Source organism: Gobio gobio, assembly GCF_949357685.1.
Source record: "Gobio gobio genome assembly, chromosome: 7".
In the NCBI taxonomy this organism is placed as follows: domain Eukaryota; kingdom Metazoa; phylum Chordata; class Actinopteri; order Cypriniformes; family Gobionidae; genus Gobio; species Gobio gobio.
The window spans coordinates 37,307,462-37,329,050 of record NC_137103.1 but is presented as its reverse complement, the minus strand read 5'-3'; the positions used below and the strand labels follow the sequence as shown (position 1 = coordinate 37,329,050).

Genomic DNA, 21,589 nt, shown 5'->3' with positions numbered 1-21,589 from the left:
TATATTAATAACGTAAACATATTAACGTAATATACACAATACATCATACATCAAAAAAATACAAATGTAATTACAAAATTAAAAATCTAATCATTCAAAATAATTCAATTTGTTTAGGTTCTTATTTTGAAAATCCTTTGGTCAGCCTCCCGGAAATTAGGATTCACACCTCCTCTTGAAGTTTTGTATCGTCGCGGGTTTGTTCACATCAAGGATGGCGGTGCAAACTGAGAGAGGGATCCCGCTCTGTGCGGTATGAATGTTTAATACATTTATTATTACAGCCTGACGTGTGTAATAAACGCATGGTAATAGATACCATGTTAATAGACCATATATTGAAAAGTGTATTGGTTATAACGTAATTTATCGCACTGTTAGCATTGTCATTAGCAGGTTGACTGGATTATATTTCATTTTTAAACGATCTATATGTTTGCTATTAACAATGAACAACAAATATTTGCAAAGTGTGTGGAAAATGTTGTGCTTGTTTAATGTTATGATCCTGCATTTGTTTTGACGTGACGTACGAGTTCGTCGTCCTATCGGTAAGGCTTCAAAATCGGATTATACTTTCAGTTTCGTTTATCTGTCAATGGGATGTGGCTAATCGAGGCTGAATCCAGCTGTTTATTCGTTTCGTCTTAAACAGACGCGACGCTTGCGCATGTTTTTAAACTTTGTACCCTCGTAGTACATCATACTTAGTCCCCTCAGTGTAACAGCTGAGCTCACCCTTAAATATGCCTGAGAAACAGCGGCTCCAGTTGGGCAAAAAATGGAATGATACACTAAAACTTTGTATTTTAATTATCCAGTACATTATCTGTCATCCCAACGGTTCCAAATGTCTAGCCCTTACAGTTCAAAACTTATTAGCAGAGTGAAACTTTGAGCTGTTGGTGGCTCTACTATAGGGTTTGAGATGGATACTCCAAATTGTATCTGGTTAAAGTTGGTTTAGACTGTCCTCTATATGTGTGCCAAATTTTATAACGTTAATATTCCCTCAAGCACCATAAACACACTGGAGCAGTGTAGGGGCAGTGCTCCGATATGGTGCAGCCGCTTCAGGCGACCTGAGTTCAAGTCCTTTGCCTGTCCTGTTCCCCTCTGTTGCTTCCGGTCTCATTTACACTATTTTATCCAATAAAGAAATTAAATATAACTTGGATACAAACAAACAAACAATACCTTCAATGCTTGTTGGCCCCTAATAAGTACACGTACTGATTTGTAGCGTATATCATCATTTAACAATAACAGTAAGCTCAGGCCTTTCATGAAGACAAATCATCAGTTAAATAAGAGTTAAAAAAAATAAAATAAACTGTTTAAAGGTTAAAAAAACCTTTCGTTTTGAGAATATTCTTACTTCTATAAAATAGTTTAAAAAAAAAAGTTATTGATTAAATAACATTGCTAAATTATATAATAACTAATAACCAAAATGTCTGTTTCTGTAATGGAGTCCACTGGAAGAAAGCTTTCAGAACCCAAGTGCAGCTTTATTACAATAATCCTGACATGATCAAACATAGAACAAAAACTTTGCATGGAGAACACTCACCAACAGTGGTTACACAGACAATACTAGACAAAGACACATGGCAAATGAGGGCTTGAATACACAGACTACTAATGATAAGACAAGGGACACCTGTGCACAATCAAGACAACAAAACAATCAGAACATACCAACACATAACAAGGGAGCATATGGCAGGATCACATGACAAACAGGAACACATGACAAAACCAGGGCTGCGTTCAGCCCCAACAAAACGTTGCAAAACGTTTTTTAAACGGAAACGGTGCTGCGTTGAACACCCTGTTCTGATGACGCAAGAGTTGCATCTATGGCAGCTGAGAAGGTCATTTTTTGTGTTCCTTTTGAGGAATTTTCGGAGCCTGATGAAATCGATACGTGTGTAATACTGCAAAATACATGCAATCACTGCCCTTGCCGTCCAGAATAAAAGACAACATCCCAATCCCATTTAATGAACCTTTTTTTATCTCCTGGTAATCAATTCTAATTTAATTTTATTTTATTTCTAGTTCTTTTTAATAGCTTGTATTTTCTTTCTCATTTTTATGTAAAGCACTTAATTACCATCTATGAAATTTGCCTTGCAATGAAGCTAAAAATATAAATAAATACATCATTATGTTGATATATATACTGTATAATTTTTTTTTACCACAATCATGTCTTCTAATATCTTCAATTGTTGTGTATACATACTGAGCTGTAGCGGACACATTTGTAAACAACTTTACTTGGACCCATTGTGTGAGCTGTCTCTTTAATACCGCGTGTTTTGTATACATGTTGCTGCTGATTGGGCTGACATTTTTGACACACCCACCAAACGAGATAAAACGCATCTCAAACCTGTTGCACACCGTTTCCAGGAAACATGACGTTCAACCGGAAACCGTAGCAAAACGTTGCGCACCGGTTTGAGCTTTGAACGTGCCCCTGGAACAGGACAAGGAGCATTGCTGCGTCCCAATTTGCCTACTTATACTACAACCTAAAAGTAGGGTAAACGTACCTATTAAGCTTACCAAAGTCTACATTGAGACATTTTAGTGCACAGGGTATTGGTAGGTTATGTTAAAATAAAATATGAATCTCTCACACAATAATATTTTATTTTAAATGACAAAAGCCTTTCAATTAAGATGTACATCATTGCACAATTGCATTGTACAAATGCAAAAAGTCTGGTTGTGCTTAATGGGTACATGACCTTCAACATTTTGGTTGCCTTTGAAGTCCATTATGTGGAGAAAAATCCTGGAATGTTTTCCTCAAAAAACTTAATTTCTTTTCAACTGAAGAATGAAAGACATGAACATCTAGGATGAGATGGGGTAAGTAAAATATCAGGACATTTTCATTTTGAAGTGAACTAATCCTTTAACCGTCGAACTCGCACATCCGTCATGTTTGTAGTTTCTTAACACTTTTCATCTGGGTTTGTAGTTCTAACTTCTAATTGAATCCTCGTTCCAAATCGCAATGGTTTGTGGGCATTGGGCAATATTAGCCGTTAGAGTGTGCATCGATTTGCACTTCGAGTTCTATCTGGAAATAGACCATCCTTTGGAATACTCTTTTCAACGTACTACGATTTGGGACGTACTAATTCTATTTTCAAATACTATTTAGGACGGAGAGTATGCAAATTCTAGTATGAATACAATGACATGACCACAAACAAAACCCAAAACCGTGACAGAACTGTAACTTCACTTTCAAACCTGCAAACAGATAATTTGAAGAAAAAGATATTTGTAAGTCGTATATTACAGAAACATCATAACACAGAACCCTATCCTATCTGTTCACTAACCACAATTTCACTTAGGAAATATAACTTTTTCAAATCTTAAAGGGATAGCTCACCCAAAAATGAAAATTACCCCATGATTTACTCACCCTCAAGCCATCCTAGGTGTATATGACATTCTTCTTTCAGACGAATACAATCAGAGTTATATAAAAAAAAATGTCCTGGCTAATCCAAGATTTATAATGGCAGTGAATGGGAGCCCAAAATTTGAAGCCCAAAAAAGTGCATCCATCCATTATAAACGTACTCTACACGGCTCCGGGGGGTTAATAAAGGCCTTCTGAAGCGAATCGATGGGTTTGTGTGAGAAAAATATCCATATTTAAAACTTTATCATGTAAAATATCTAGCTTCCGCCAGAGCGCCTTCCGTATTCAACTCACGAAGAAAGGCGGTCTTTCTTGAACCAACTATGAACTGGGACTAGCACTAGCTCTGAACTAGCACCCAGGTCATTCTGGTGGAAAAGGGGTATTAAAGTATTAGATAAGAAGTTCCTGTAATACAGCTCCTGTGACCAGACCCACATTCCTAGAATACAGCTTTATAAAATAATCCATACATTGATAAATTGGGTTTTAGGGTGTTACTTATAACGTTTCCTGTGTCACCTGTGCCTTTTTCCCTTTTGCAGCTTAATCCAAAGTTCCTTCACACCAACTCCACCAGCCACACCTGGCCCTTCAGTGCCATTGCAGAGCTGATAGGTGAGCGGACACTTCTGATATCACTCATTGTGATAATATTTATTTAAACAATGAGTGTGTTCCCTCAAGTGTTAGATTACTATGGATTTGTAACCTAGTTTCAAATCTAAAACATATTTCTGCCTATATCGCCAGTGCATGATACTATTCTGTATGTAATAAATTGTCAATTGTTTTATTGAATCCCATGTATTGCTCATTAACAGCTATGTCATTGTCAGCTTTATTTGTATAGCACTATTCAAACAACACATGTTGACCTATGTGCTTTACAACATCTAGGTATAAAAAGAAATCAGTACAATATTAATAATAACAATACACACATTACCACTAATAATAAAAAATATTTCAACAAGAGGAATACGCCATGGAAACCAAGTGTGTCTTAAGTTGTATTTTAAAAACGTGTACCGAATCAGCATCCCTGACATACATTAACTATTCCAAAGTCTAGGCGCTACTGCAGCAAATGCACGATCCCCTTTCTGGCTTAACTTGGTCCTTGGAATTTAAGTAAATTTTGAGTTGTTGATCTCAGTGTTCTTCCCGTTTGATGTTCATTTAACAAATCTGATAAATAAGACGGTGCAAGGCCATGCAAAGATTTATATACTAGTAAAAGTAACTTAATATCAATCCTGTACTGTACTGGAAGCCAATGTAGGGAGACCAGGGATGGAGTGATGTGTTCATGGTTTTTTAATATTCGTTAATAATCTTGCAGCAGCATTTTGAACCTTCTGCAGCCGTAAGATAGAGGCTTGACTAATTCCTTTATATAAAGCATTACAGCAGTCCAGTCTTATGAGAGCATGCGATTTTGAGACTCTTAAATGTCACAAGATTTCATCTTGGCCAGATTTCTCAGATGAAAAAAGCTAGACTTTACAACATGATTTATCTGTGTGCTCAACTTTGGAGAGCTATCAATAAAAACGCCCAAGTTTTTAACACATTCTTTAACGTTCATTGACAGTGGGCCAAAATTAGTCTCTGCTGCGCACTTAGCTCCTCTGGGGCCTAACACTACAACCTCCATCTTGTTTTCGTTAAGATATAAGAAATTAGAAGCCAGCCATGTTTTAATATCAGAGAGGCAGGACATTAAAGGTTCTAGATTATTTCTAGTAGTTAACGATAGATATATTTGTAAGTCATCCGCATAGCAGTGAAAAGCTATATTGTGTTTCTAAAAATATCCCCCAGTGGAAACATGTAGGGCCCTATCTTGCACCCAGCGCAATTGACTTTGTACACCGACGAATGTGTCATTCCTATTTTGCACCCGCGCAAAGCGCGCTTTTCCCTCCACAGAATCACGTCGCTAAACTAGTGAATGCACTTGCGCTGCCTGGGCGGTTCAGCGCAAAAAAGGAGGCGTGTTCCGGCGCAAACAATCCCTGGTGTTATTTTGCTGTTCCATTAAACAATTGCGCCACTGACCAGGAAAAACCTAGTCTAAAGTCAGTGGCGCGTTGCGCGTTGTTCATTATGCTATTTTAAGGGCGCATGCTTGACCATAATGTATAGCGTGCACAACGCGCATACACTTTGCTCATGTAACCTACACAGATGCAACAGTTATTTTTGCAAATCATAAATTGTTACACTAAAAAAATATTAACACATGAGATGACGGAAATCATTGTGGTGTGCCACGAAGATGTGAAAAAATAGGCATAAATCTAGCTTACAAATGATTCAGGCTAATTGTAATAATTAAGGATAAGACCTGTTTGCCCAATAGTGGCAAGACATATATGTATATAAGGACATCTGACAAATTGGTTTGTCCGTCAAGAACCAGGAAAAAAAATCGACTGAAAAACTGAAAAAACTGAAAGACTGAAAAAAAAAAAGACTGTGAAATCACCTTTACCATAATGTACAACATTACAACTTCACTTCTCTGTCTTTCACTGCTCTTACAAGAACATCAGTCTCCTCGGCTGTGAACCGCTCCTGGCGTGCGCCTGGTAAATACGCCATAATAATAGCAATCCATAATGGAACTTGCGCACCTGCTTTTAAAGGGAATGTTGGATGACGCTCGGATTGGTTTATTCACGTTACGCCCAAACCACACCTATGAATAATGAAGCTACTTCAGACCAACCCATTTTAGATTTGCGCCGGGCGCAAGAGCCATTTATCCCGAAAGGAAAATAGCAACAGCGCCGAGACCCGCCCACAAAGTTACTTGCGCTTCGCGCGTTGACACTTGCGTTTCAGATCGTTAAAATAGGGCCCGTAAAGTGAAAAAAGCATAGGGGCCAGGATGGAGCCTTGAGGCACAGCACATATAAGTGATGTCGCTCTCGATGTATATGATCCAAATCGTACTGCCATGCTTCTGTCAGTCAAGTATGATTTGAACCAATTTAGGGCCTTACCCTGCAGCCCTACGTGCTCTTCTAGCCGTGAAAGGAGCACCATATGATCTATTGTATCGAAGGCTGCAGTTAGGTCTAATAAAACTAACACTGCTGAATCACCAGCATCCACAGTCATCAATAAATCATTAAAAACTTTTACAAGGGCTGTCTCTGTGGAATGATACATTCTGAAACCGGACTGATAAAGTTCACCAATTTTATTCTGTTCTAAAACACCATGTAGCTGACGAAAAACAACTTTTTCAAAAATATTGGACAAAAAAGATAGATGAGAAACTGGTCTAAAATTTGTCAAGTCAGTCGTATCCAAGTTGGATTTTTTTAGTACAGGTTGCACAAAGGTAGCTAGCCATGCAGTCCTTTACTGTGTTTAACAGGTTTAAGTAAGGAATTAAAAGACTGTAAGATTAGTTTTCAGGGGTACCTCAGTAGAGAGCTACTCAGACACTAGGATAAATATGTATAATAATTTGATCATATTTTAAATATATCTTTTCTACTTTAGACAATGCTTACGACCCAGATGTGAATGCCAAACAGTTTTGGATTGATAAAGCAGCAATCAGAGGTCAAGACTGTCTAATTTTCATGGATAATGGAACAGGAATTGATTACGATAAGATGCACAAAATGCTCAGGTGGGTGAGAACACAAACCAATATGTTGACTATCACACATTTGGGTTTCATTATCCTAACAGTGATTCTTACTGGGTCACATGATCCTTGATAAATCATTCTAATGGCTGATTTGATACAAGAAACCTTACTTATTATCATGGTTGTTAATGAAGTGTGGGAACTGTGAAACTGTCTTTTATCAGCATTCTTTGATTAACAGAAATTTTGTAGGACAGCATTTAATTCAAAATATTACGTTTTTTGAAACACATGTCTTTTGAATATATTTACTAGGGCTGGATAAAAAATATTGATTTCTCGATTGTAATCAATTCTCATTTTTATGAACCGATATCAATTCTTAAATCCAAGAATCTATTTGTTTATCCTGTTTTCAGTTGATGAATGAACGTAACTTTGTAGAGCCCCTCGCACACAATATCACAATAATCTTTGTGCTTTGTTACTTTTGATAAGATAAAATCTCTCAGATTTCAAATTACGTCCATTTTATTACGAAATTTAAAAAAACATACCTTGTTGGCGCTGTTTAATGTGGTGTGACAGATCATAGTAGCTCAGCTCAGCGCAAGAGGAGCAGCATCTGCTCCGCTTTAATATCAGTTACAGCGCGAAATAAACCTCAATGAACGTCTGACTCTGAAGGTAATGTAAAAGATGAAAATCTAAAATGAAGACTGAAATCCTTATCACGTCACATGTAACCGCTCAATCAGTGTTTCAACCGCGGAAAAACGTCAATAAAACAGCTTGTGAACAATATGTCACGTAATGTCACATTTACTTCAGAAAAAACATTCAGTGTCCATAAACTCATTAGTCAGCTAGAAAAATTAACTAGAGCATTTTGATAAATATATGCACCACATTACATAGGCTATTCATTATAATTTTTAATGTTCTTCAATATTAATGCATGTTTGAATAAATCTGTCAAGTTTTTATGATTGCCATCATTTTAATATTTATTTAAAAAAACTAATTGGAGTAGAAATACGATTATGTAATTGTAAAGTTAGTAATATAACTTTATTATTATAAAAACATCCTTGAGTGTAATTCATGTTTGTATTTAAGGTTAACCTTCAATAGTATAGTAATGTACCAACTGACTACCATGTATAGTTTACAGCAGTAGTTAAGAATTTATTTCCTTAAGAAAATTTGCCATGTACTGTATCTGATATATATCAACAATAATCAATATTGAATTGAATCAAAATTGAATCGAATTGCTTGTGAATGGAAATAGAATTGAATCATGAAATTTGTGTCAATACCCAGCCACAATATTTACACTACCAAAATACAGTAAAAATATTATTAATAATATTGTAAATATAAACTTTTTTTCTATTTGATTATATTTTAAAAAGTACTTTATTCCTGTAATGGCAAAGCTGAAATGTCAGCAGTAGTCTGCAGTGTCACACAATCCTTTAGAAATCATTCTAATATGCTGATGTGAAAACTGAGATACATTTTTTGTAATATTAAATGTATCTACACTTTTACTTTTGATGAATTTAATGCATCCTTACTTAATAAAAGTATATATATTTTTTTTATCTTACTGACCCCACAATTAAACAATAATGTAAATACAAAATGTTCATATATAATGTATTGTGTTGCTCTCCATCTCAGTTTTGGCTTCAGTGACAAAGAGACTATAAATGGCCATGTCCCTGTGGGCCTCTATGGCAATGGATTTAAGTCTGGCTCCATGCGCTTGGGAAAGGATGCCATTGTGTTTTCCAAGAACGGAGAGTCCATGTGTGTGGGTATGCTGTCCCAGACTTACCTTCAGGAGATACATGCAGAGAATGTCATTGTGCCCATTGTCTCGTTCAAACGCATTGGACAGTCATATATCCTTACCTTCCAAATAAAGACAGGAGGAGACTTAAATGTCTACAAAGAAAGTATATAATAGAATATTTAGCATGATATAAAAAGAAGAAAATGTATTAGAGAGATGATATTAGACATAGGCTAGTAGTAATCCAGTGCCTAATGTTATTTTGCATTTGATCAGTTTCACTGTTTGTTGTAAAAGAAGTTTTTAAGTAAGAGTTTTTGCATATGTTTGTTATCTATACTGTATGATGTCTTTATCCTTGACCTTTCCTCTCACTCCGACCTGAGTCACAACACGCAGCAAGTCTCCAAGATATCCTGCGCTTCTCTCTGTTCCAGACAGAGGAAGAACTGCTCTTTGAACTCAATGCCATCAATGCACACTATACTACTGAGTCCACAGGAACACGAATCATCATCTGGAATCTCCGCAAGTGAGCATGAGAGCATTTGAGAGAGTGAGGCAGAGAATAAGAAATATTAGAAATAATGAAAAGATCTGCTAATAATGTAGTTTAGAGTAGTGTTTCTCAACATCTGATTCAGCTCAAACATGGCGTTGCTTGCACCATACTCTACAAAGCACAGTAATGCGTAGTTGAAATGGTTTTTTTCTGCCACAGAACATCCTCAGACAAATCTGAGTTTGACTTTGAAACTGACCGCTATAACATCCAGATTCCACTTGAAGTATATGAGAGCGAAAAGGAGAAATACAAGCAACCCTGTCGCCTACTACAGTCAAGCCCAGAGAGCGACTTCTCCCTGCGGGTGAGTACATTACCCTCCAACTGTATGTTGAGTAGGTCTAACAGACTGCAGTCTACATGCTTTATTATCAGTGTGTCTGTGATGATAGACATCACTTCATTATGCATTACAGTTTGAACCAGCTGCGGCTCGTCTGTAAGGGGAGAGGGGGGCAGAACACAATCGGAGTTATATTAAATAAAATCCTGGTTCTTCCCAGCTTTGTAATGCCATTGAATAGTGCCCGAGTTTTTGAAGTTCCAAAAGTGCGTCCATCAATCCAAAGTAATCCCTACGATCCAGTGGGTTAATAAATGCCATCTGAAGCGGAGCAAATGGGGTTTTGTAAGAAATATATCCATATTTAAAACTTCATAAACTATAATCACTGGCTACTGGCAACGGACGTACATGCATTCATGAGAGAGTCAAGTTCCGGCGGAAATATCACATCTGACCTGACGTATGTCTTAGGATGTAGGCGTAGCGAAAGCTTAGGTGAGAATAGACACCTCTCGCAAAAACCATGTGACTTTCTGTCATTAATTACTTACCCTCATGTCGTTACCAACCCTTAAGACCTTCGTTCATCTTCGAAACACAAGTTAGGACATTTTTGATGAAAGTTTATTCAGTTTTACGTTGGTCAGCTCCTGCGTCAGCATCACACGCATTGGCCCGTGGTGCTCACATGAACAGCATCGGCCAATGGTAAGCTGGAGTAGCTGTTTTTACTACGTCAACAGCGTAGGAGATTGACACAGACGTGAAGAAAGTGTTGAATTAAGTCGTTATTTTTGTTGTTTTTTTGCGCACATTGGACCTTGAAAGTGTTAATTAAATTGCTGTCTATGGAGGGGTCGGATTTTATCAAAAATATCTTCATTTGTGTTCCGAAGATGAACGAAGGTCTTACGGGTTGGGGACGACATGAGGGTGAGTAATGACAGAATTTTCATTTTTGGGTGAACTAACCCTTCATAGCTTGTCAGTCAACATTAGAGTGCCACCCTCAGGCTGAATAACGCAATGACACTTGACCTCTTACAAAATGTTTATCATAAACTAGTGCTAAGACCCAGAATCTGCCCTACCTAAATTTACAGTCAGAAGCTGCTACTGGTTTGAACATAACAGTAATATGTGTCTGTATGCATGTTTTCTTTTTCTAGGCGTACTGTAGCATCCTTTACTTGAAGCCCAAGATGCAGATTATCATTCGTGGGCAGAAAGTGAAAACCCAGCTGATCACTAAAAGCCTGGCGCACATTGTCAAGGATAAATACAAACCCAACTTTCTAAATGTATCCACACAATCACAAAGGAGCAATTCTCTGTTTCCCAAAGAAATTAGTTCCCCAAGATGCTACCTTTTAATAAGAGACAGAAAATGTTGTTATTTGAACATGAAAGCAACTTGGCATAAAACAAAGTTTTTAATTTTATGAATTTATGGTACAAAATATAATTGAAAAAAAAAAACACCTCATGACACAATCAGAGCATTAAATTAATTTCTGGTCAGAATACAGTACTAAATTGGAATACTATGAATACCTTTCCTTAAGTCTTTTCTTCTCAGAAAGAAAGCATCCCCATCATATTTGGGTACAACACTAAGAGCAAAGAACATTACGGAGTCATGATGTACCATAAAAACCGGCTCATCAAGTCTTATGAACGTGTTGGATGCCAAAACAGGGTGAATATTTAAATATTAATTATATACATTTTAATGTGTGTCTTTTTTCTCAACTTGTGACAAAATAATGTTTTGTTGTTTATTACTACTTTAAGTATCCAAATGCATTTTCAATCTTGATTTTGCAATAGGCAAATGAAAAAGGAGTGGGAGTCATTGCAGTGATTGAGTGCAACTTCCTCAAGCCAACACACAACAAGCAGGACTTTGACTACACAGAAGAGTACAGGCGAGTGTGATTTACAGTCACAGTGACTGTAAATCAAGTTTAGAAATATTGTTTTATATATTTATATACTGTCTCCCATTTCTACTGCGTACTGTATATGGTCAAATACATTAAATATATGCTAATGTTCACTGCACAACAAGTATTTGAATTTAAAATGTTATGACTAATTATGATTATCTTATTTTGTGAGCTCATTTGCTATTCAGCGTTTGATTTTTGATGAGGCAGGCAGGGTTACAAACAATTCAGGTAATTACAAGAATTGTCCGAAACCCTGTTTTATTACTAAATAATTTTTTTCCATTTATGTTAATAACTAATTTTACACGTTTGTGGGAGCAAATTTTGTTTTCTACTACGGGAAATCAATGATATAGCAGTCTAAGCTGTTTATTGTCTCTCCACACAGGAGAACAATTAACATTTTGGGTGTGAAACTGGAAGATTACTGGAAAGCAATCCGCTATAAGAAGGGATTGAACAGCACAGTGCTTATGGAGGATATCCCGTTAGTATATACTAACACACTACAAAACATTACGTTTCTTTTGGCCATTTTATTCACCATGTTTCCATATATAAACTTTGTTCCTTGTTTAACATAAAGGAAACGTCCTGATCAGAACTGGGTTCAGTGTGATGGTTGTCTGAAGTGGAGGAAACTTCCAGATGGCATCGACATGAATAAGCTGCCTGAAAAATGGTTCTGTCGATTGAATCCAGACCCCCAGTTCAGGTTTGTTCAGGGTTGCTATACATTTTTAAAGTCAAATTTAAGAACATTTTAAGACCTGAAGATATAAAAAATAATACTGTACATTAGGGGTGTGCAATATTGAACAAAAAAGTTTTAAAGTTTTGTTGATAAAATTAGATGAAATTTTGCTGAGTGTGTTTTTGTGATGGTACCATGGCTGGTTTAGGCCTGTTGTGGACAGCTGACTCACAAAGACTTTCATATTTTTAATATACGATGTGATGTCGTGGAAAAAAGAACCTTTAATAATTATCATGGTGAAGCTGAAATTGAAAAACACAAGCAAAGTGTCTTTTAAAAGCTTTAATTCTTGCCAAGAAGTTCAATTCAGACATGCAGGTTGTGCATTCAGAAAAGACAAAGTGGAAGCCTCGTTCTTTTATACTCTCATTTCAGTGGGTGAGGGCTTCTTATTCCATAACACAAAAACATAATAACAAACTCCTTAGTTGGTGTTGTCTGCAGCTGTTCCACTTTGAATGAAACGCACAACTTTCGGAGAACATGTTCAAGGCTACAGACAATGAACATACTAGTTCTATTGAGAAAAGAATCAAAATTTATCAAACATAAACTGTTTACTACAGAAAACTAAAATTCCCCTTATATTTAACAAAAACATCTTGTATAAGCTTAATATAATTAAAATATAATATAATACAAACCTTATATGGTTTGATATAGTTTGTTATGGTCAAAATTTCCATTACAGATCACAGCAGTGACAGAAATTACATTTTTATTAAGGTGCAATATTTTCCACCCTAAATTGATTTCCAGGGGCATTTTTACCTATATAGGGCATTTTTTTATTAAATGTATGCTCAAATTCTTACATTCAAATGAAATGAAATTAGAATAATAACACAGTATAGGGCTGTTACCAATCAAATAAAATCATTATCAACAAAATCCATCTTTGCAGTGCAGAGATGACACAGAAGCAGCATCAGAAGTGGCATTGATATATTTACACTGCATTTACAATTGCATAAATAATGCTGTGAGGATTTTTTTAACTTTTTGATTAAAAAGTACTTTAAATATGAAACTAGTAGGTGGCGACAAGTCACTGTCTTAATTAGTGAATTGAGTGAGCCGGTCATTTGTTCAAATGGCTGATTCATTCAGGAACGAAGAAAATTACAATCTTTATTGAATGGGTCATTGAATCATTAATTTAACTAATTCGTTCAAAACATGGAGTTCAGTCAGTAAAAAATCATTGCTGTCTGTTGCACAGAGTTTCATTTTAAAAATTTTGTTGGCGAAATAAAGGAAAAACCAACAATATTGACGATATTGTGTCTAAAATGTAACTCACAATGTTAACTTCAAAACTAAATTGTTTATTTAACTGTTGTATAAAATAAATATAAAATTTGCTATCGTGCTGATATTTTTGGAAAACGGCACTCTTGCTTGAGTGATATTGTAATATAACTACATCATATGATATAAATATAAGACAAAAATTCCCATGTATCTTGAACTTTGGGGGCATATAACTGCATACATCACACAGTGAAAGCATGAGCGACAAACTTGATGTCAGCTCGCATATTGTTAAAACAATAATCATAATATCATCATAGACGATACATAATGCACACCCCTACGCACAAAGAATGAACTTACAATTGAACTGACATTTACCCATTTTCTTCTCCTTTTTTCTTCCTTTCACGTGCAGGAGACTGTACGTAATACACTGTCGTAAATGCAAATTGTCATGTGAACAAGCAAATCCACAAAGAAAGAATAATAAAAAATATGTTTTAGATAGACATAATCTAAATCCTTTTCCTAATTAAAACTAAGTCAACGTGTCATCTAAAATTTAAGACCTCTCATAAGTAAAAATAAGACTTTTTATGACCTTAAATTAAAAAAAAACATCTAATTTAAGACTTTTTAAGGATCTGGGGGAGTAAAAACTCCAGCAGTACTCAAATAAAAAGTTTTACCTTTAAAGGGGGTCATCCATTGAGAAATAATATTTTTTAAATATAAGAGGTCATTGTACTATAAAAATATCAGAACTCAAACTCAAAACTTCCCAGTTAGTCCAAAAACAGCCTTTATTGAAACCAAGATTGTGTCTCATTATAACATCAAAATATACCGCCTTTGCTGAAGAAGATCAACGCCTACTTCTACATCATTGCCTCTTTAGCCCCGTCCACCGATTCCTGCATGTCATGTAGCAGTAAATACGAGCCAGACGCAAACACAGGTTTACTCAAGCAACTAAATGATAGAGATGCCTCCGAAGATTACAAGAAGTTTTGCGGTGCCAAGTTGTGGAAAAACACAGTCTTTGCATTGCCTTCCTTGTGATCCTAACATTAATAAAGCGTGGATAAAGTTCCAGATCGTGTCAGTAAGACACTGTTTGTTTGCTTCATTTTATTGCGGATTCATTTTTAAACAAGACCGTTCGACGCAGACTTTTCAGAGAGACTAAAAATAAAAGATGATGCAGTTTCAACTACATTGGATTCGACAGTAATGTCGCAACACACAAGTGTGAGTAACAGTGTTTTTACTATGTGTTACTATTGCTTGTCTGATACAGATCGTTTGATATGTACTCACTTTACTTTCATTTTACCGAAAATGATGAACGCTAAATAAAAGAATGACAGTGCGACAAACAATGGTACATTCATTTGTCAGTTGTTTACACAAAAACAGTACGTTTTCTTGTCATCTATAACTCTAGTAACACCAAGTACTTAAACTTTATTGTGACTTAATGATGTAATAAAATACAATACTACCTCACAAATACAAAAGGAATAAATATAAATAAATATGATTAATTGCTAAGCTATTGCAGACTGGAGTATCCTTAGCATCTGAGGTGTAGTTTTGTTTTCTGATTCAGGATCAGACTCTGGCTCAAACATGTATGGCGAATATCAGAAGTTTTCAAAGTAATTCCACGTGTGTAGCTGGGATGTTGAAAATGATTTTAATATGCAAAACTGTTACCCAATCATAGCAGTGGCTGTTTACTTCCATGTCTTGAATGCAGCATGCCTATCAAAACGTGTTTCAAAGAGAGGGTCAAAACCAGGATAGAAAATAGCCTATTACTTCTATTAGAAAGGTAATTTAACAATTCAAAATGTAAAAATCTTGCTAACATTATAAGTGGACCTCACAGAACATTAATTAAAATGCAATTTATGACCAATAAGTCAATGAAATCAACGAATTGCTAATCTAATTTAAATAATAGTATAAATATGAAAATAATTACTATTAATAGAAAAAATTTATTTAGTGCACTTTTCATCAGTTCATCAGAAGACACAAATATTACATTAAATAACAGTGATACAAACAAGTCCCCTTTTAGGTGGAATTTTCCGTTCTGGATCTTAAATGTCACTAGAAATATTGTTACAAGAACTCCTTACTTTTTCCTAATGAGGAGAGAAATCATTGAAATAGGTTTCCCGAGAGATCACCTATCTCTGTGACAGCCATAGGCTCTGTAAAAGAAAAAACACAATCTGACCGCAGCCAGCATGTTAGCCAATCAGAAATGTCGTTTAAGTAGTAATGAACATAATCCAATTATCAAGGCTGTATATTAAATTCAGAAACATGAGGGTTTCGTTATGGCGCCTACACACTTGAGAGCTCTGATGGGGCGTTTGAGGGATAGGAATGTGTACGTTTTCAGGTCATTTCACGTGTACCATGGAGAGAAGAAGAGGGTGAAATTGAACTGATTTTAGCATAAAATGATTTTTGGCAATTGCTATTTTGCATTTGGAGAAAAAGGCAAGGAGTCCGGTGACTGTGGGTAATTCATTAAATTAATAAAATGCGACCAACAATCAAAGTTGCATATCTAATATATCTAATATATTAATATCCCCTGAAAAGATAATGTGTGAAAATACTAAAAAGAATGCATCCAGTGCATTATAGCAATCTATCATTTGTAGAAGCTTCTGAGTTTGTACGCAAATCTCTAAACATGTCTTAGCTCAAACAGTTGTCCATTCTTTATTCAGGCGATGTGAAGAACCAGAAGAAGCTGAAGATTCTGATGACGAAAATTCCTCCTGCCTGAGAATATACAAACAACAGTGAGTGAATTGTTCCACTTGTTACAGCTATTCATTTATATGAATAAATGGACCCATTGATCTGTGAAAGATAGTTAAAGGCACAATATGTAAGATTTTTGGATTAAAATATCCAAATAACATTAGAACAGTGTTATTTATTTTGTTGACTTGTGTACTTACATTTTCCCAGATGTTTCCAAGAATGTTTAAATCCAGAGAAATAAGCAAATTTAACCAGGACACGGACCGTGACCAAATCAGTAATGTCATTCTGTCATTCCGCTGCCGTCGAGCCATGTTGTCTCTCATTAGCAATCGCTTCAGCGACCTCGTTCAGCTCCCACAACACTCGGACCTGCTCTGCTTCATACTACAGTAACGTTAATAATCTCATCCATGAACATGATTTCTGCCCCGAGTCCCATCCCGATTCTTTTCCACCCACTGTAAGGTATAGACAACAACTCCCAAGATTCCGCGTTCAATCTCGGCATCATCAAGCTACGCCTTTGTTTTGAATAGGCGACTTCTAGCTGCGAAAAACTACATATTGTGCCTTTTAAGCACGTGATTTATTAAAAAGAAATGGATCTGAAATACCAGATGTACAGAGGTGATATAATCTGACACTAAATTTCTTTGTCATGTTGACACAGTGAGAGAAACCTCAAAAAACAGCAAGAACAGAAAAGAATGCAGGTAATTTTAAACAATGGCTGATGAGTTTGTGTTTTTGATTGTGTTTTTTGTAATTTAATTGGCAATTTCTCTGGATTAGGAGGAGACCAGGGCGAGAAACACAGTGCTGACTCACGAGAATAAGGATATGAAAAGGAAACACCAGGACATTATACGTCAACTTCAGCAAAAAGTACGTTTTGTTTTTGTTTGACATTTACATTTATGTATTTAGCAGACGCTTTTATCCAAAGCAACTTACAACTAGGGAGTACAGGAAGCGATTGGTCATGAATAGTCGAGTAAGCGCAACAAGTGCCTGAAATACTGAGACCGTGTACATTGCTCAGTGTAGCACAGGCTAGAGTAGGGAGGGGAAAAAAGGGGAAGAAAGAGGAAAGCTTTTTGAAGAGCTCAGTTTTTAGTTGACTTTTGAATGTTGTCAATGATTCTGCGTTTCGGATGGCGGTGGGAAGATCGTTCCACCAGCTGGGAACGTTGAATGAGAATGTTCTGGAAAGGGATTTTTTGCCTCTCTGTGATGGTACCACAAGCCGTCGCTCCTTCGCTGAGAATCGAGTCAAGGTAAGCAGGAGCTGAGCGCGTGGTGCCTCTGTAGGCAAGCGTCAGCGCCTTAAACTTGATGCGAGCAGCGAGTGGTAGCCAGTGCAGAGAGATGAAGAGAGGTGTGACGTGGGTCCTTTTGACACAAGCTTAGTTAAGGAATTATCAATTATCAGAACATATTTAAGTCTTACTCTCTCTTTTTGTTTCCATAGGCCCCTTCCTCACCCAGATCACCCACAGTCTCTTTGACAACGCAGAGCCCTTTAAATTCAACACCTGTCTCTCAATCTGGTGAGGCCAAGTTTTGTGCATGTTTGTTTTTGTTACAACATGTTAATTATTTATATTAATAATATTATTTCAATAGCCCCAGACAACATGCCAGTGATTTCCAATGTCATGTCCCTCTCCACTCCTAAAAGGTACATCATTCTCTTTCTTCCTTTTTCTTTTTTATTGTTGTATTTTTGTTAATTTTCCTCTCAATTTATTTCCCACACAACATGATTTTAAACCTGTCTTCTAAAGGAAAAGAAGTCTAGGACTAACCCATAGCCAAACTGCAAAAAGAACAAGAACATTACATGATTACTCACCAGATAGTCCATCAACGTCCACAGCTACATCTAATTTCGTGTCCTCACCTTTGGAGATCACAGACAATGATGACAATCAAGATGATGAAAACAATGACGATGAAACAAGCAGTGGTGGTGGTGATGACATTGTTATTGATGAGACCAACAGCACGCCAAGACCTAAACCCTTGACCTTTGACCTCACTAAGGTAAAGACAGAAGAAAATACCAGAAAGGATGCACCAGGATTATATATGGAGTGCAGTGATCATGCTTCCATAGAAACTGAAGCTACTAAAAAGGCAACAATAGAGACATCAACTTCAAATGGCCAAACCAGCATAACAACCCAAACAGAACATTTGACTGTAAAGGCGGAGGAAGACCAGGAGATCAAGAGGGAGGAGATTGAGAATGATGCTAGAAGAACGAAAACAACCGCTGGCCCCGTGGAGGTTGAGAGATGTAGTAGTGCAGAAATTTCCAGACCCAATTGTGCAAAACTAGATGGCACAGTTAAGGAGAATAGAATCAGTTTGGAACAGCATCCAAAGTCAGATGTAGAAAACCAGGAAGGTATGACATCAACAACTTCTAAGACCTCGCTTTTCTCTAACATAGAAATAGACCTCATGCCAACCCATGAAGCACAGAAGCAACAGGATAACCTGCTAAATCTCCTGGAGGCCACAGCCCAGGAAAGAGATGAGTTAAGAGAGCAGGTTCGAGAGAAAGATATCAAACTCCTGAAACTCAATAAGGACTACAGCCATCAGAGCATCCAGACAGATCCATCAGAGGAACAGCACTATAAGACCCTCCACTTACAGGCCACTCAGCACATCAAAGAGCTTACAAAAGAGAGGGATGAGCTAAAAAAGAAAGAGGAGATGTTGTTGCAAATCAAAGCTGAGAAAGAGGCACAGGATGAGCTGCGTCGTGGCCAGTTGAAACCTGAGGGGGAGGGACACTCATCAACAACAAATGATTTTGAAAATGTAGATGATGAAATGGCTCTTCAAGTGGACTTTCTTCTAAGGGAGCTGGACAAGCGCAACACTGAGTGCAATGAACTGAGAAGTAAGGTGAGCAACTGATATTTTTGACTCTCAAAGTGCTCTTAAGTAATAAGAAATGAGTCCCTGCTGAAAAGACCAGCATGAATTTCCAGACTGGTAGGTAATGCTTTAAAGTTGTTAAAGGGTTAGTTCACCCAGATATGAAAACTCTTGTCATATTTACTCACCCTCATGTCATTCATCATATAAAACAATCTTGTCTCATAAGAAGACTTGGAATAAACTGCTTGATTCTATAATCTCTTTCTGAATGTTTTGAAGCATGAATGTTTTGGTTGCATGGACTTTCATTGGAGGGACAGATATCTCTGGTTTCATTAAAAATATCTTCATTTTTGTTTCTTGGATAGGGAAAGACGACGGTGAGTACATGATGACAGAATTTTCATTTTTATTTGAACTAAACTTTTAACTGGTAAAACTTGCCTGTGAGGGTAATTTATACTGGTGAAGCTGGCTGACCATGAAAGCCTTGCTGTTGAAACGTTGATGTGGACATCCTAGCATCCTAGTCTACAAGAGCATTCTGCAGGGGCGGCCATTATTTGAATGGTCATGCTTAAACAGTTTTTTTCTTTTGTTCCCTTTCTCCCATTCTTCAATACCCACAAACTCAATTGTACACGTAAAGTTGGACAACTTGGAGCAGGAGAAAACTCAGTTACAGAAGGAAGTAGAAGAGCTGAGGAAATGCAGAGAGGAGTGGAGTAATGCAAAAGTAGAGAAAGAGAATCTGAAGGACAGTACCACCAGTTCAAGTCAGACATGCAGCGCAAGCACAGCTGAAAACCTCGTGAATGGGATCAAAAAGGAAGGAGAGAGCAATGAAAGATCTGTGGAGGGAAAGAATGCAGTGACACTGGCCAAGTAAGAGCCTTTTTGACAGTTATTTTCAGTATTATGGGGCCATTTCTGTACATGCTCATCTGGAGTCAAGCTTTAATGCACATATATAAATCTGCTCTCTTTGTTCTGTCCTTAGGTTGAGGGAGCTGAGGTGCAGTGTCGCCCGTTTATTGGTCACTTTTGTTCCTGCGCTGGACCCTGACCAAGTGAACTATGACTGTGAGGTCATAGATGAGATTTTAAATCAGGTCATACAGGAGATTTCCCCCTCTTGAGACCACTTTTACGTTAAGCCAGTTGCCAAAGTGTTTGGTCTAGGACGTTTCATGTTTTGTGCATAGAGACAAATTGTTCAAATTCTATTGCACTTTGAAAATATTACACTAAATATTAAATTGTTAAGATTAATTTATTTACAAGTTCTTACTGATTAACACTTGCAGTTCTTTGTGCAAGTTTTACATTCTTTTTAAAAAATTAAAAATATTATTAGAATAGAGTTAAGTTGTCAAGAATAACGTTTGACCTTTTTGCCACTTAAGCTTACAAATGTCATGGCATTTCAAGTTCAGCTTTCTGTAATTTTTATGATATGCAATTGTGTATATTTCTTATACATAACAGCTGTAGTAATTGCTACTCAAATTGTGTACTGTGTATAAATTGTACATAGTGCTGTTTTTGAAAAAAGTGTTAAATATAAAATAAATTTTGTATTTGTTTAATTAAAAATTGCTCTTTCTGTCTTTCTTGTTCTATTATATTATTTGTTATAATACTTTTTTTTCTAAAAAAAAATAACGCTGTTGCCTACTTGTAACTCTTTTCCAAATAGATACATAAACGTTTAAGTTACTACATAATGTTAACAAAAATTACAACAGAAGGATGTTAATTTTTATTTATGCGATGCCAAACTATACATGCCATTTTTATACAATACAGTTTTAGTACACTATAATAAAAAAAACTCATACACTTTACATTGTAATAGTGACAAATGTCTAGAGGCGGAATGTAACAAAGTACATTTACTTGATTACTGTACTTAAGTACACTTTTTTTAGTATCTGTACTTGAGTAGTTTGTTTTCTGGAAACTTATGACTTTTACTTCACTACATTTGGAGGACAAATATTGTACTCTTTACTCCACTACATTTCTATCAAGGCCCTCGAAGTAGAAAGTAATTTCTATGTAGCCGCTTTGAAAAGTCAGTGATTTTTTTTTCTTCTTTAAACATTATTGGGGTTTTTTGCAGACAGCCCATCAGTAATTACTCTTGTAGGGTCACATGAAGTTTTGATGATTTCATGAAAGATTTCCCAGCATTT

General features: G+C 36.4%; 2 protein-coding genes across 2 annotated transcripts in view; both read left to right on the top strand.

Annotated features, from left to right (window-relative positions):
* Window positions 1–21,589, top strand: part of piga (phosphatidylinositol glycan anchor biosynthesis, class A) — an 882,343-nt gene that overhangs the window by 675,207 nt on the left and 185,547 nt on the right. The gene's annotated exons all lie outside the window — the stretch shown is intronic.
* On the top strand, window positions 83–20,983 carry morc3a (MORC family CW-type zinc finger 3a). Its single transcript, XM_079822320.1, has 19 exons — window positions 83–253; window positions 4,003–4,075; window positions 6,980–7,112; window positions 8,763–8,986; window positions 9,253–9,409; window positions 9,599–9,746; window positions 10,898–11,029; window positions 11,308–11,427; window positions 11,559–11,656; window positions 12,069–12,167; window positions 12,267–12,395; window positions 16,451–16,525; window positions 17,164–17,206; window positions 17,286–17,378; window positions 17,965–18,043; window positions 18,120–18,174; window positions 18,281–19,415; window positions 20,041–20,276; window positions 20,392–20,983. The coding sequence occupies exons 1-19, from the start codon at window positions 215–217 to the stop codon at window positions 20,528–20,530; spliced, it is 3,207 nt and encodes a 1,068-aa protein (XP_079678446.1). The 5' UTR covers window positions 83–214; the 3' UTR covers window positions 20,531–20,983.